The sequence below is a fragment of the Hyperolius riggenbachi genome, chromosome 3, assembly GCF_040937935.1.
Source record: "Hyperolius riggenbachi isolate aHypRig1 chromosome 3, aHypRig1.pri, whole genome shotgun sequence".
Classification (NCBI taxonomy): Eukaryota; Metazoa; Chordata; class Amphibia; order Anura; family Hyperoliidae; genus Hyperolius; species Hyperolius riggenbachi.
The window spans coordinates 8,262,842-8,276,443 of NC_090648.1; the positions used below are offsets into that span (position 1 = coordinate 8,262,842).

The 13,602-nt window shown below is 46.2% G+C and overlaps 1 protein-coding gene across 1 annotated transcript in view; it reads left to right on the top strand.

Annotated features, from left to right (window-relative positions):
- LOC137561142 (C-type lectin domain family 10 member A-like) overlaps positions 1-13,602 on the top strand; it is a 102,104-nt gene that overhangs the window by 78,576 nt on the left and 9,926 nt on the right. The window contains exons 13-16 of the mRNA XM_068272404.1: positions 2,884-2,928; positions 6,281-6,343; positions 6,492-6,566; positions 10,944-11,095. Of these exons, the coding sequence (XP_068128505.1) occupies positions 2,884-2,928; positions 6,281-6,343; positions 6,492-6,566; positions 10,944-11,095 (335 nt within the window). The remainder of the gene's footprint in view (positions 1-2,883; positions 2,929-6,280; positions 6,344-6,491; positions 6,567-10,943; positions 11,096-13,602) is intronic.

The window sequence follows — 13,602 nt, forward strand, 5'->3', positions numbered from 1 at the left end:
TGATACCGCTGCAACGAGAAAGGGAATAGGAGTGCAGCTAAGGCTAGACAGGTACTGGTTGGGGATTCATTTATTAGGCACACAGATAGGGTAATCTGTCGAAGAAACCATGAATGGCGTACAGTCTGTTGTCTCCCGGGTGCTCGGGTTCGGCATGTAGCGGCAGGAATGGTCGTAGTCAGCCAACTTTGCTACGTTGGAACTACGCGTAGTTTTACGCAATTACGCTTCGCCAAACTACGGCTTAGAAATCAAATATTTGCTTTGTATGCATTTCATAGAATACGCGTTAAAATACGCAATTACGCATAGTTAAATTTTTGCGTACATTCCTCTTTTCAATGCGTAAATTTGTAAGCATACAATCGCACGCGGAAAATTAGACACGAGTAACGCATTCGTAGTTCACTACGTAATACACATGTTAACTACGCATAGTGGGCGTGAATTCGTAAGCGTAGTTTTGAAACTTCACATACGAACTACGATGCGTAGAGGTGAACTACAATACGGCTGTCATGGTACACATTGGTACCAATGACAAAGTTAGTGGGAGATGGAAGGTCCTCAAAAATGATTTTCAGGTACTTGGAGATAAACTTAAAGCAAGGACCTCCAAGGTGGTGTTCTCTGAAATACTGCCAGTGCTACGTGCTACATCTGAGGGACAGAGGGAGCTTAGGGAGTTAAATAAGTGCTGAGAAATTGGTGTAGGAAGGAAGGGTTTGGGTTCCTGGAGAACTGGGCAGACTTTGCAGTCGGCTACAGGTTCTACAGCAGGGATGGGCTGCACCTTAATGGGGAGGGTGCAGCTGCATTGGGGGAGAAGATGGCTAAATGGTTGGAGGAGATTTTAAACTAGGAACTGGGGGGAGGCGGGAGGATAAAGTCTCAATACGTGGACAAGATAAGGTAAAAAGACAGTGGGAGCCTAACATTATGGGGGGTAGAGAGGGGGGAGGGGGCAGTGTAAAGAGTAAAGAGGTTGGTACAACTTCAAGTAGCCCATTTCATGTAAGCAAAATTGGAAAATGTGGTGGTAAAAATGTAAAGTGCATGGTAACCAATGCACGGAGCCTTGCAAATAAAATAGACGCCCTAGAGTTCATTCTGAATGACAAAGGCTATGACATTGTGGGAATAACCGAGACATGGATGGATGAAAGCCATGACTGGATAGCTAATTTAAAAGGATACAATGTGTTTAGGAAGGTTAGAACAGAGAAAAAAGGTGGAGGGGTTTGTCTCTTTGTTAAGAATTCTTTTACAGCTGTCCTCAACGATGAGATGGAAGAAGATTGCAAAGATGTGGAGTCCGTTTGGGTAAATATTCATGGTGGAAATAAAAGTTGCCAATTGCTAATTGCTACAGACCACCTCATATTAATGAAGCTGCAGAACTGCGATTACAACAGCAAATTGAAAAAGCTGCAAGTAAAAATGAGGTCATAGTTATGGGCGACTTCAACTTTCCAGACATTGACTGGGGTATTGAGGCTACCCATTCTGGTAAAAGCAGCAGATTTCTGGCAGCACTACAGGACAATTACCTGACTCACATGGTAATGGAACCAACTAGGGGGTATGTGTTACTTGATTGATTCACAAAAGAGTGCTAACTGATAGCACAGGCGTTTTCGCGTGAATTTTCGCGTTGCGAATTTGCACGCAAAACGATAAAGGTTTCGCACGAAAACGCAAATTTTTCACTTGAAAAATGTTTGTTTGCACGCAGAAACGGTATCGTTTTGCGTGAAAATTTGCGATCACGTGAAATGCAAAAATTCACATGGAAACGTGCTATCAGTTAGCACCCTTTTGTGAATCAAGTCCTTAATTTGATCATTTCAAATGGACCAGATAATGTAACAAAACTGCAGGTTCTAGAACATCTAGGAAATAGTGATCACAACATGATAACGTTTGATCTGGTGACTGATAGGCCACGGGGCAGCAGGACCACTAAAACTATGAATTTTAGAAAAGCAAAGTTCAATCAACTCAGGCAGACACTAATGGCCCATACTCACGGGCTACAATTGTCGCCGCAACACGCGGCGCGCACGTGTTGCGTCGACAGGTCGCCCGTGAGTATGCGGCGTTGCACGGGCGCGCACCCCGAACTGTCGCTCGTCGCTGATGTCGCCAGGCGATTGAACCTGCTCAATCGCCTGGCGACAGTCGCCGCCGCAACTTGACGCTAGTCCGCGTGAGTACGCGGACTAGCGACAGCAACAAGATAGTAATACATTGGGCTTCCGGCGGGGGGAGGAGCAACAGCGACAGCTTCCGCCGCATCAGTTGCCAGGTCCCTCCGCTGTGTGTATGCGGAGGGACCTGGCGACGAGCTGTCGCCGGCCTGTCGCGCACATGCTCACGTGTGCTGGCGACAGGCCAAAAAGTTGCCCGTGAGTATGGGCCATAAGTCTGGTGAACTGGGATAATGTACTACAAGGGGAGAACACTGAAGGGAAATGGCAAACGTTTAAAATAATTCTCAATCAATATTGTAATAAATATATCCCATATGGAAACAAAATATCTAGGAATAAAAAAAGGCCTCTATGGATGAATAGAAAGGTTAGAGATAAAATGAAGAGGAAAAAGAATGCCTATAAGGTCCTAAAACAGGAGGGGACCAAGGCTGCACTAAGCAATTATAAGGAGTGCAATAAAAATTGTAAAAAAGAAATTAGGCTGGCAAAGATCGAAGCTGAAAATCAAATCGCTAGGGATATCAAATCTAACCCAAAGAAGTTTTACAAGTACATCAACTCTAAAAAAAGAAAGGTTGACTGTATTGGATTCCTAAAGGATGAGGGTGGGAACTCAATGTATATATATATTGCTGTCCTCAATATTTTATATTTGTTCCCTTTGCAGCCAGAGACCTCACTGCACAGCTAGAGAAGAACAAACAGGATGCAAGTAAGTCAATGATTTCTTTACGTGAAGAGAACTGAGCTTCAACAACTTCATATTTAAAAAACCCAGCCTAGAACAAATTAGCTCATCTGATGCAGATCTCCAGAATAAACTCCAACAAAAGTCTGTACAAGTTTCAGCTCCAGGTGACTTTTACTGAGTTCCCCCATTGCATGTTCTCCCTCAGTCTTTCCATGATGCCCAGTTTTCAGACATGACCTCCATACAGGAGCAGAGAGGTCACCATCTTCTGAGAACACAGGAGATGGACTCTTCTCAGTGCTGGTCGCAGCTAAGATGTGATGTGAGGAGACCCACCAGGTCAGGTTTTTCTCACCACTCTTCTCCCCTAAACCATTGCCAAACGGTGATCCATATTCCTGGTATAGACATCAGAGGAGAGAACTCAAGCCTTTGCGTTTACTGTAAACAACTTAAAGGAGAATTCCACAAAGTTTCATTGGACGAGTAATAAGTGGGAATAGCAACTGTCATTTATAGCAGTTACACATGTTTTGTTCTTTAGTCTGGTTTCACACATGCAGTTTGCGCAAAAAAATTTGCGTTAGCGTGCGCAAAACATTATGCGCGTTATACTGAGTGCTAAACACTAGCGCGACCGTGATATCAGTTATCCTGGGTTAGTGAATCCAGCCCATGATGTGTGGCAATTGTACTGTGGCAGAGGAGGGCGGGGCAGGACAATCACACTGCCCCATTTCATGCTTAAATCACCCTGCAGCAGAGTGAGCAGCCAGGGTGATTTGCATAGCTCTTGCCCCAGTTCAGTGACATGACCCCTGCTGGACAGGAAGTGCATCACTGAACACCACTAGAGCAACAATCTAGATATTTGCACTGCGATTGGCTCCAATGCAATTGCATCACGAGCGGAACCACTCGACTACATACTGCAGAGTCAGCATCGCCTCTGCGTCATTAGAAGTATTTCCATTGCATCACGTCACACTGCGAGTAGTGTGGCCAGTCTTATCGAGACCAGGGATGCTCGGATAGTATTTTTAAAATCCGAATTGATCCGGATCCGGATACCTAGATATACCTATTCGGATATCTGGATAGAAAAAACAAAGTGCTTTTTAAATAGCTTTAAAAGGCGTTTTTAGGGTAAGTGAGGCATGTATCATCATTATTTTGCAAAGGGGAACATTAATTGATGATGTGGGGACTTCAAATCCCCCCCCCCCCCAAAAAAAAAATAGCTGTCAATTAACATTAGGACTAGGTTCCAGACAGTCGTGCAGCCCACATTGTGTCCAAAGTCCAACCGCACAACTGGGACATGGCAGTTTTTAGCCAAGACACCTCCAAAAATTATGCAGCAATTGTGTTTTGGGTTAAATATAGGTGGTATCAGTGGCCTGTGGCACCCTGGCGGTGGGAGCTGCACAGGCAGCAGGAGCAAAGCAATGCAGCAGCAGCAGGTGTAACGTGTGCCAGGAGCAAGCCGGACGTGGCACATGGCACTTGCCAAGTGTCTCGTGACACGTGACAAGTGCCGAGTGACAGTCAGACAGCAGAGGAGAAGACACTAGTGCACACTAACACATTCATGAATTAACAATAGTGTAGTGATAGTGAAGGGGTTAATCACTGAGCTTATCACTGTATACATCCCTTGGCCCAGCAGCACTGCAGCTGTGCAGCACACACTCTAAAGGTAGCCATGCACTGGTCTATTTGCCATTAGATTCGACCAACAGACAGATCCCTATCTGATTGAATCTGATCAGAGAGGGATCGTATGGCTGCCTTTACTGCAAACAGATTGTGAATCGATTTCAGCCTGAAACCGATCACAATCTGTGGTGGTGGTGCTGACGCCGCTCCCCCCCCCCCTGCATACATTACCTGCTCCGGCCAGCGCAACTCCCCCCTGGTCTCCGCTGTCTTCTTCTCCGCTCTGGTCTGGTCTCCGGGTCCGGCAGGATTCACTTCCCCCTGTCTGGGGGAAGTTTAAACAGTAGAGCGCCCTCTACTGTGTAAACTTCCTGCCGGGACAGGAAGAAGTAAAGCCTGCTGGATCCGGAGCCCAGCGCGGAGACGAAGCAGCGGTGACTGGGGAGATACGCGCCGGCGGATCAGGTAATGCAGCTGTATTGCCTCAGTCATCGGCACTCGAATGCCGCTAGCGACGCGCTCCCTACCCACGGGCGATCGATGGTAATTTCCCGCACGGAGCGATCGGCGGGACCGATCTATTTTGGGACGAAATAGATCGAAATTTAGCATTAATGTTAACGATTTGACAGCAGATTTGATCCCAGTGATCGAATCTACAGTCGATCGGCTGGGAATCGGCCTAGTGTATGGCCAGCTTAACTGTCACACTATGAGACAACAATCAAGCTAATTAACGATTACTATAGAGCAGTGAAGGGGTTAATCAATGAACAGCTTTAGGTTTATAACTGTGTACAGGCAGCCCTTTGTAGGGCACCAGCACTGGAGCATGTCTCTCAGTGTGCATTCAACAAGCTAGGACGATCTGTCTCATCATGGCAGCCCTCCTTACTATACAGGGGGGTTGGCCAGTGTTCATTTCTGTGATTGGGTGCCAGGGCTTAGGCTGGGAGGCCTGTGATTGGCTCAATGAGGTCAGATGGGGCTGGCCAGGGTTCCCCTCTGTGATTGGTTGCTAGGGCTTCTGCTGGGAGCCCTCTGATTGGCTCCAGGAGGTCATCACCTTAGTTACTGTATTTTGGATCCGGATATCCGCGGATATCCGGGTCATGCATCAAACTATCCGCAGATAGCTATCCGGATTTGGGCCCAACTATCTGGAATCCCAATCCGGCCGGATAGCGTAAAAAATGGTCGGATATCCGGGTTACCCGGATATCCGGAATCTGGATGAGCATCCCTGATCGAGACTAATGGCCACTGTGACATGGGATTGGCTGGAGAGAATACCGCAATGCGCGCCATTAGTGTGAAAGGGGCCTTAAAGATTTATGACTTGTTGGTCGTAGGGAACTAACTCTGATTACTCATGCAAAGATATACGCTTGGAGTCCTGGTACCTGGTGGCATTTTCTGACAGATAACAAAGATGGCAGCTATTGTACATGTGTGTATTCGTTCTGCAGTCTGCAGCAATTTCAAAATATTTCCCATTGTTTTTCTTCTTTCACCTTTACCATAATATTTACTGCACATGGCTACTAATCTGTGTAATACACATGTTTATAATTAGACAAATTAATAAACAATTACCATGGAGATGCCCAGTACCCGAGACTGCCTGGAAGTTGGGGATACATCCTCTGTAGTGATCCTCCCCCAGAATCTGAGAATCAGACGCTAGGAGCTCTAGCATTTGATTTATTTTCAGACACTAGGGGGACAAGCCTGGAAAAGAAGATGTCTGCAGAATCTGGAGACCAAGCGGACGGAGGTGAGTACTGCCACCCACTGCCTGACTCTGGCTGAAGGACATCCAGGGCACCATAGAATAGATCCGGGGCATGTGCCACTGATCTTTGGGGCTAGCAACACCCCTGGTGACATTTGTGAGCTCACAGATTGTATCCTCTGTTGTGCAGATTCTCTATCCAGCGATGTTCAGAAGATTCAGGAAGCTGTGAAGACCCTGGAAACATTCATGCTTGATGGAAAGAGTAAGTTTGTCTCACCTCAGGACAGTGACATTTACCTACAGATTGAGACTCACCAACAGCCCAGAGACACAATTCTACCAAACTACACCTTCAAATCTGACTAAAGGGACCTGATTCACCAACCTATTAATACTCTGTAGGTGTTAATAAATGTGTGAAAACTAGCCAATATGTTTCTGTTGGACCCTGTACTGGTCACATTAACCCATTGAGGACCAAAGGTCCCTATTAGGACCAGAGCCTTTTCTAATTTTTTTCTTCACCAAAATGGATGAACCGCATGGGGATCTCCAAGGTCGTCACAGGCCTCCAGGTCGGGTTGTGCTGCTGGCGCCCATTTGTGGGTCGGTTGCTGCAGATGGTTCCAGGCAGGGGGAAGGGGTGTCAGCTGTCTGTGTGTCACAGTTCACATGCAACAGTAGATGCAGTCAGTGGCAGAAGTTGGCTACGGCATAGTCCAGCATGAGGTGGATAGAGATCCGGCAGGGTGGGAGGTGAGCAGTCTGAGACCACTGGTCTGTGCTGACCGAAGAGCCATGCAGAGCCAGTAGCTATACAATACAATACAATAACATTTCTATAGCGCTTTTCTCCCGTAGGACTCAAAGCGCTTAGGCTCTCTCAGATTCAGGAGTTAGTAGGATGAAGTATTCATCCTACTAGCTGGACAGGTACATCGGCACAGGCCTTTTAGGACTGGACTGGACGCATGGCTTGCTCTGGTTTCTGCTGCATGCTTGTTTTGAAGCTGGTCCACTTAGCTGATCTAGCCTCTGTGGGAGGCTGGTATCAGGACCTTGTGCAGGCAGAGAAGCAGCTACTGTGGGAGGCTGGAGTCCAGGCTATGGTGCAGGGTGCAGACCTCTCTGGCAGTAGATGCGTGGCTGTGGCAGGCTGGCTGGCTCACTTGAGCGGTGGTGCGATGGTTATCTGGTTGCTGTGCTGGAGTCTGTCTTGATATGACAATGGGCCTCGCCATGTGGGCTCCCTTGGGTGGATGTGCAGGGCCCGAGCTGAGTGGTAAAAAGGTGCTGTGCTAACCTAACATAAAATATGACGTGTCTCTGCTATGCTATACTACAGCATTCTATACTAAATCTAGTACATAGTAAACACGTCACACTAACTATGGCTCAGGATAAACATCACAAAAACATAAAAAAGATTGAAGGTACGAAGATGTGTGCAGTGCTGCTCGGATACCACTTTTCACTATCTGGAACTAATTCGGATCCGGATACCCAGATATCCGATCTGGGTCGGATATCCAAGTTCAAAATTTTCAATCCGAATCCGAATCGGATATCCAACCTCAGTATCCGGGGTATCTGGCCGGATTCGGATATCTGGATAGAAAAAACAGAACTGCCCTTTAAATTGCTAAGGGTTTTTATGGTAAATGAGGCATGTACCATCATTATTTTGTAAAGGGGAACACTAATTGATGATGTGGGGACTTCAAATCCCTCCCCCACATAAAAAAAATGGCTGTCAATTAACATCAGGCCTAGGTTCCAGACAGCGGTCCTGCAGCCCACATTGTATCCAAAGTCCAACCGCACAACTGGGACATGGCAGTTTTCAGCCAATACCCCTCCAAAAAATTACACAGCAATTGTGTTTTGGATTAAATATAGGTAGTATCAGTGGCCTGTGGCACCCTGGCCTGGCGATGGGAGCTGCACAGGCAGCAGGAGCAGGGCAATGCAGCAGCAGGGCAATGCAGCAGCAGGTGTAATGTGTGCCAAGAGCATGCCAGACATGGCACGTGGCAATTAGCATGTGTCACGTGGCACTTGGCATGTGGCACTTGCCAAGTGTCACTTGCCAAGTGTCTCACGTGGCACTTGCCAAGTGTCTCACGTGGCACTTGGCACGTGTCACGTGGCACTTGCCAAGTGTTACTTTGAACTTGGCAAGTGCCACGTGACACTTGGCAAGTGCCATGTGACACGTGGCAACTGACACGTGTCAAGTGCCACATTACATGTGCCACTTGGCAAGTGCTGAAAGGAGTGGTTGCTATTTAAGTACATGTCACGGCCTTGTCAGATATCAGATGCTTTAGACTACTTAATTTCCTGGCGCCAGGACATTAAATGGTTAACAGAACACACACAGACACAGAAGATGTGAGCACACAATATGCTAGTTCTTTACTTCACTACCTTCCTTATATCCTACTGAATACAGGGTTTTGCTCATGCGCAGTATATCATCATATGTCACCATAATTACAAAAAGTCATGTGATTTACAAGAAATAGCACAGTTCAATGATCACGGGGAAATATGTTATTTATGACCTTCCAGGTGTCCCCATTTGGGGCACTTAGGGGTTTTGCCCAGCAAGAAGAATTTGACTATTCTCTACTTCATGCAGCCAGCTCTTCCTGCACAGATGTGTGTGGGTGGCTGATTCTTCTATAGACACATTAATATCACATTGATCAGATACATGTATGCTTGTATATGAAATTGATCTATATACTAATATATATATACATATATATACATATATACCTACATATCCTTTCAAGTGCCACGTGACACGTGCCAAGTGCCGAGTGACAGTCAGACAGCAGAGGAGAAGACACTAGTGCACACTAACTGTCACACTGGCTCTGCTCACAGCACAGCAGTTCTGTAGTAATCTAACACAGTGGTACTACCACTCTAACAACTACTAGCACTGACTGCTGTACTACAGTACTAAGTACACAATAACACAGTAATCCTCCTATCCCCTAATAATCCCTAACCTAACCTATACCTAAGGATAATAGCTGGCCAGCAGGCAGCAGCTGGTCTGTGCACAGCACACACACAGACACATAGCAGCTGCATGCAGCACACACTGACTGTCACACAAATGACATCAAGCTAATTAACGATTTAACAATAGTGTAGTGATAGTGAAGGGGTTAATCAGCAGTTGGCTGATGGTGTAATGGTTAAGGGCTCTGCCTCTGACACAGGAGACCAGGGTTCGAATCTCAGCTCTGCCTGTTCAGTAAGCCAGCACTAATTCAGTAGGAGACCTTTGGCAAGTCTCCCTTACACTGCTACTGCCAATAGAGCGCGCCCTAGTGGCTGCTGCTCTGCTCTGGCGCTTTGAGTCCGCAAGGAGAAAAGCGCAATATAAATGTTATTTGTCTTGTCTAATCACTGAACAGCTTTCGGTTTATCACTGTGTACAGCCCTTTCTAGGCTAGCAGCACTGGAGCACACAATCTAACTGTCACACTATGACATCAATCAAGCTAATTAACGATTTAACGATAGTGTAGTGATAGTGAAGGGGTTAATCACTGAACAGCTTATCACTGTGTACAGTCCTTGGCCCAGCAGCACTGAAGCACACACTCTAACTGTCACACTATGAGACATCAATCAAGCTAATTAACGATTTTAACAATAGTGCAGTGATAGTAGTGAAGGGGTTAATCACTGAATAGCTAGTTTTTAACTGTGTACAGCCCCCTTGCTAGGCCACCACCAGCACTGCAGCATATCTCTCAGTGAGCATTCAGCAAGCTAGGACGATCTGTCTCATCATGGCAGCCCTCCTCATTATACAGGGGAGATGGCCAGGGTTCCTTTCTGTGATTGGGTGCCAGGACTTAGGCTGGGAGCCCAGTGATTGGCTCAATGAGGTCATGTGGGGCTGGCCAGGGTTCCTCTCTGTGATTGGTTGCTAGGGCTTCTGCTGGGAGCCCTCTGATTGGCTCCAGGACGTCAGCTCCTTAGTTACAGTATTTCGGATCCGGATATCCGCAGATATCCGTGGATATCTGGGTTATGCGGCCAAATATCTGCAGATAGCTATCCGGATTTGGGCCCAGGTATCTGGAATCCAAATCCGGTCGGATAGCTGAAAAAAGTTCGGATATCCGGGTTACCCCTGGATGTGTGTACTGTGGCTGCTCTCTAAGGCACCATCTTACCTGGAGGGCAAGCACAGACATAGCAAGATGATAACTATTATTATGATTTCTATTCCTTGAACTGTGTTATCTCTGCTGTGCATTTGCTGGTTCTGCCCGGTGTGTTCATCACAGACTGGCTATAAGCTGGACTGAATAAATTATCATTTTTTTCGACCACTGATCAGAACAAAATGATGGACAGGTATAGTGAATGAAGGATCTTCTTAGAAACTGAAAACTGCTCTAACCACCCATTTTTCTACAGAGCTCAGAGCATGCAGTATCTTCCTCTAAATGTAGAGTGCCGGTATCTGGAGAAACTTAACTAGGCTGAGATGTAATGGTGACCTCCAGCACTGTTTTCTGTGTATTGAGATGTTAGAAGCTGATTACTCTACAGAAGACAATTCACACCCCCTCTCTTTCTCCCTCTCTCTCTTCATCTCCAGAAGAAAACAGTTTATTGTGCACTTCCGGCTGGACCAGCTTTGGACTCAGCTGCTACTATCTGTCTTCATACAAGAAATCCTGGAATGATGCAAAGAGAGACTGCGAGGCAAAGGCAGCTCATCTGGTGGTCATCAACAGCCAGGCAGAGATGGTGAGAAGAAGAAGTTACATCACATATAACATAGTTCTGTCACCTCTCTTTTTTTCAGCAGGATATTAAAGCGGATCCGAGATGAAAAACGAACTATAGCAAGTAACTTGTCTATATATCTTATCTAAAGTTTACACAGCAAATCTAGCTGCAAACAGCTTTAATGGAATATGATTATTTCTTCCTGTGATATGCCAGCAGCCATTTTGTTTGTAAACATTACACAGAGGCAGGCTTATCTGTATCTTGAGCACTCAGACAAAAGTGTGAAAAAAAACCTAATCCCCCCTCCTCCCTCCTCCCCTCTGCCTCTGAAATCAATGGCTAGTAACACCTCCTCCTGCTGCCCAGACTGAGCTCCCATGAGCCCTTGCTACTGCCAAGGCTCTCTGAAAACCTGTGGCCGTGACTTATTTAGTTTATAGGGAATTAGAGTATTAAAACAAAAACAAAAAAGTATTTGGCTTGAGGAATGCCCTATAAACAATAGGAAAGGAACACAACTATGCAATGAGTAAAAAGTTCACCTCGGATCCACTTTAAGTTGGCCATTGGCCATACCATCATGACCATGTTCAATTTTAACACTTCCATGCGGGGTGACATCTCACCTAAGCTTTATTACAGAAGTGGATTCTCGTGTTCATAGGAGCAGCAATAAACAGCTGCTTCAGCAGGGATACATGTCATCTCCAGCAGCATCCATCTGAAAATGGCGCCTGCGAATAATGGCGCACGGTGTTGCTGCTAATCCGTTTGCCGCTTATCGCTATTTAACGTTAAAGCCTTATTGTTATTTAACGTTAAAGCCTTATTGTTATTTACTGTTAACACACAGAACCCTCTCTGTACCTATCCCTAACCCTAACCACCCCCTGGTGGTGACTAACCCTAACCACCCCCTGGTGGTGCCTAACCCTAAGACCCCCCCTGGTGGTGCCTAACCCTAAGACCCCCCTGGTGGTGCCTAACCCTATTACCCCCCTGGTGGTGCCTAACCCTATTACCCCCATGGTGGTGCCTAACCCTAAGACCCCCCTGGTGGTGCCTAACCCTAAGACCCCCTGGTGGTGCCTAACCCTAAGACCCCCCTGGTGGTGCCTAACCCTAAGACCCCCCTGGTGGTGCCTAACCCTAAGACCCCCCTGGTGGTGCCTAACCCTAAGACCCCCCAGTGGTGCCCAACCCTAACCTTGACAGTGTTGCATTAAATCCATTCCCCGTTTTGCAGTTAAATAACGTCTGCAGTTTGGCTTATGTAGGGCGCTATTGATAAATAACGTTAGTGTGTGCCACTATTGATAAATAACGTTAGTGTGTGCCACTATTGATAAATAACGTTAGTGTGTGCCGTTTTTCTTCTTTTTTCCCTGTGCGCCATTATTATGCAGTACTAACGATAAATAGCGATAAGCGTATCTTTTTAATGCGGCGCCATTTTTATGCATAGGTGCTGTGTGCCATTATTCACTGATCCCCTCCAGCAACACATCACATCCAGTGCTAGAGAAAGGTGTTGCAGCACAGGAAGTACCCAACAGTTATCAGACTGACTGTTGCCATATTACTCCACCTGAAATAACAGCAGCCTTCTATTGGAGCTCAAGAAATCAATCATAAAGCTGCACTTCCTTGAAAAGTATCTTTAATAGTGTTTCTCGTTATCCAAATGATGAGTACAACTTGCAGGCAGCAGGAGGGGGTGGGGGAGGGTAACATACCCATGTTGCTTCCTGTAGCTGATGCGGTTCACTCACGTTCCATGTCACTCTGGACTGGTGCCTACTCCTTCTGAATTGAAGGAGAAAGCACGGGAGTAACGTGGCACATGTGTAAACTGCACGGCTATGGGTAGGTTAACTCCCCCCCCCCACCCCTCCTCGTGCCCAGCAAACTAATCTTTCATTCTGAGAAAGCAACCAAACTGCCAATGTCTCAGAATCACCCCTATGGCATCCATTCAGGGGGAGGTCACCTCAATGCACTCACTTCAAAATTACCCGCGGGTGCGGGCGTGCGCATGCGCAGCGGCGGCGGTAGAAAAAAGACCTAGAGCCCGTTTTTAAACAGGCTTGGGTCTACTAGTTTCTTATAATGTAATTCAATGCACAATACAGTTCTATGCATTGTTTCAAGCAAATCTTTAACAAAAAACACACACTAAAACAATTTAATGTAAACAACCTTCGGCACCATCTCAGTCTAATCATCACTAATGAAACTGTTCAGATCTACATCAATAGTAAGACCTTTTGGCTCTAACGTGTCGATTTTATACATCCCTACAAGATATTTCCCTCACTTCACTAGAACACTTTTTTTTCTTTTTTTTTTATGCAGAATGAGAGTTTCTAAGTATTAGTTCAAGGACGCATCATCAAAGATGCCAGAAAATCTTAACGGAAATCATCCATATCAATAGTCCTTATGCTTCAAAAAGGGGCGACGAACCATCACCAGGACACCCCTCTGGGACTCTTTTTTTTGGTATAGGCATAATTTTTATG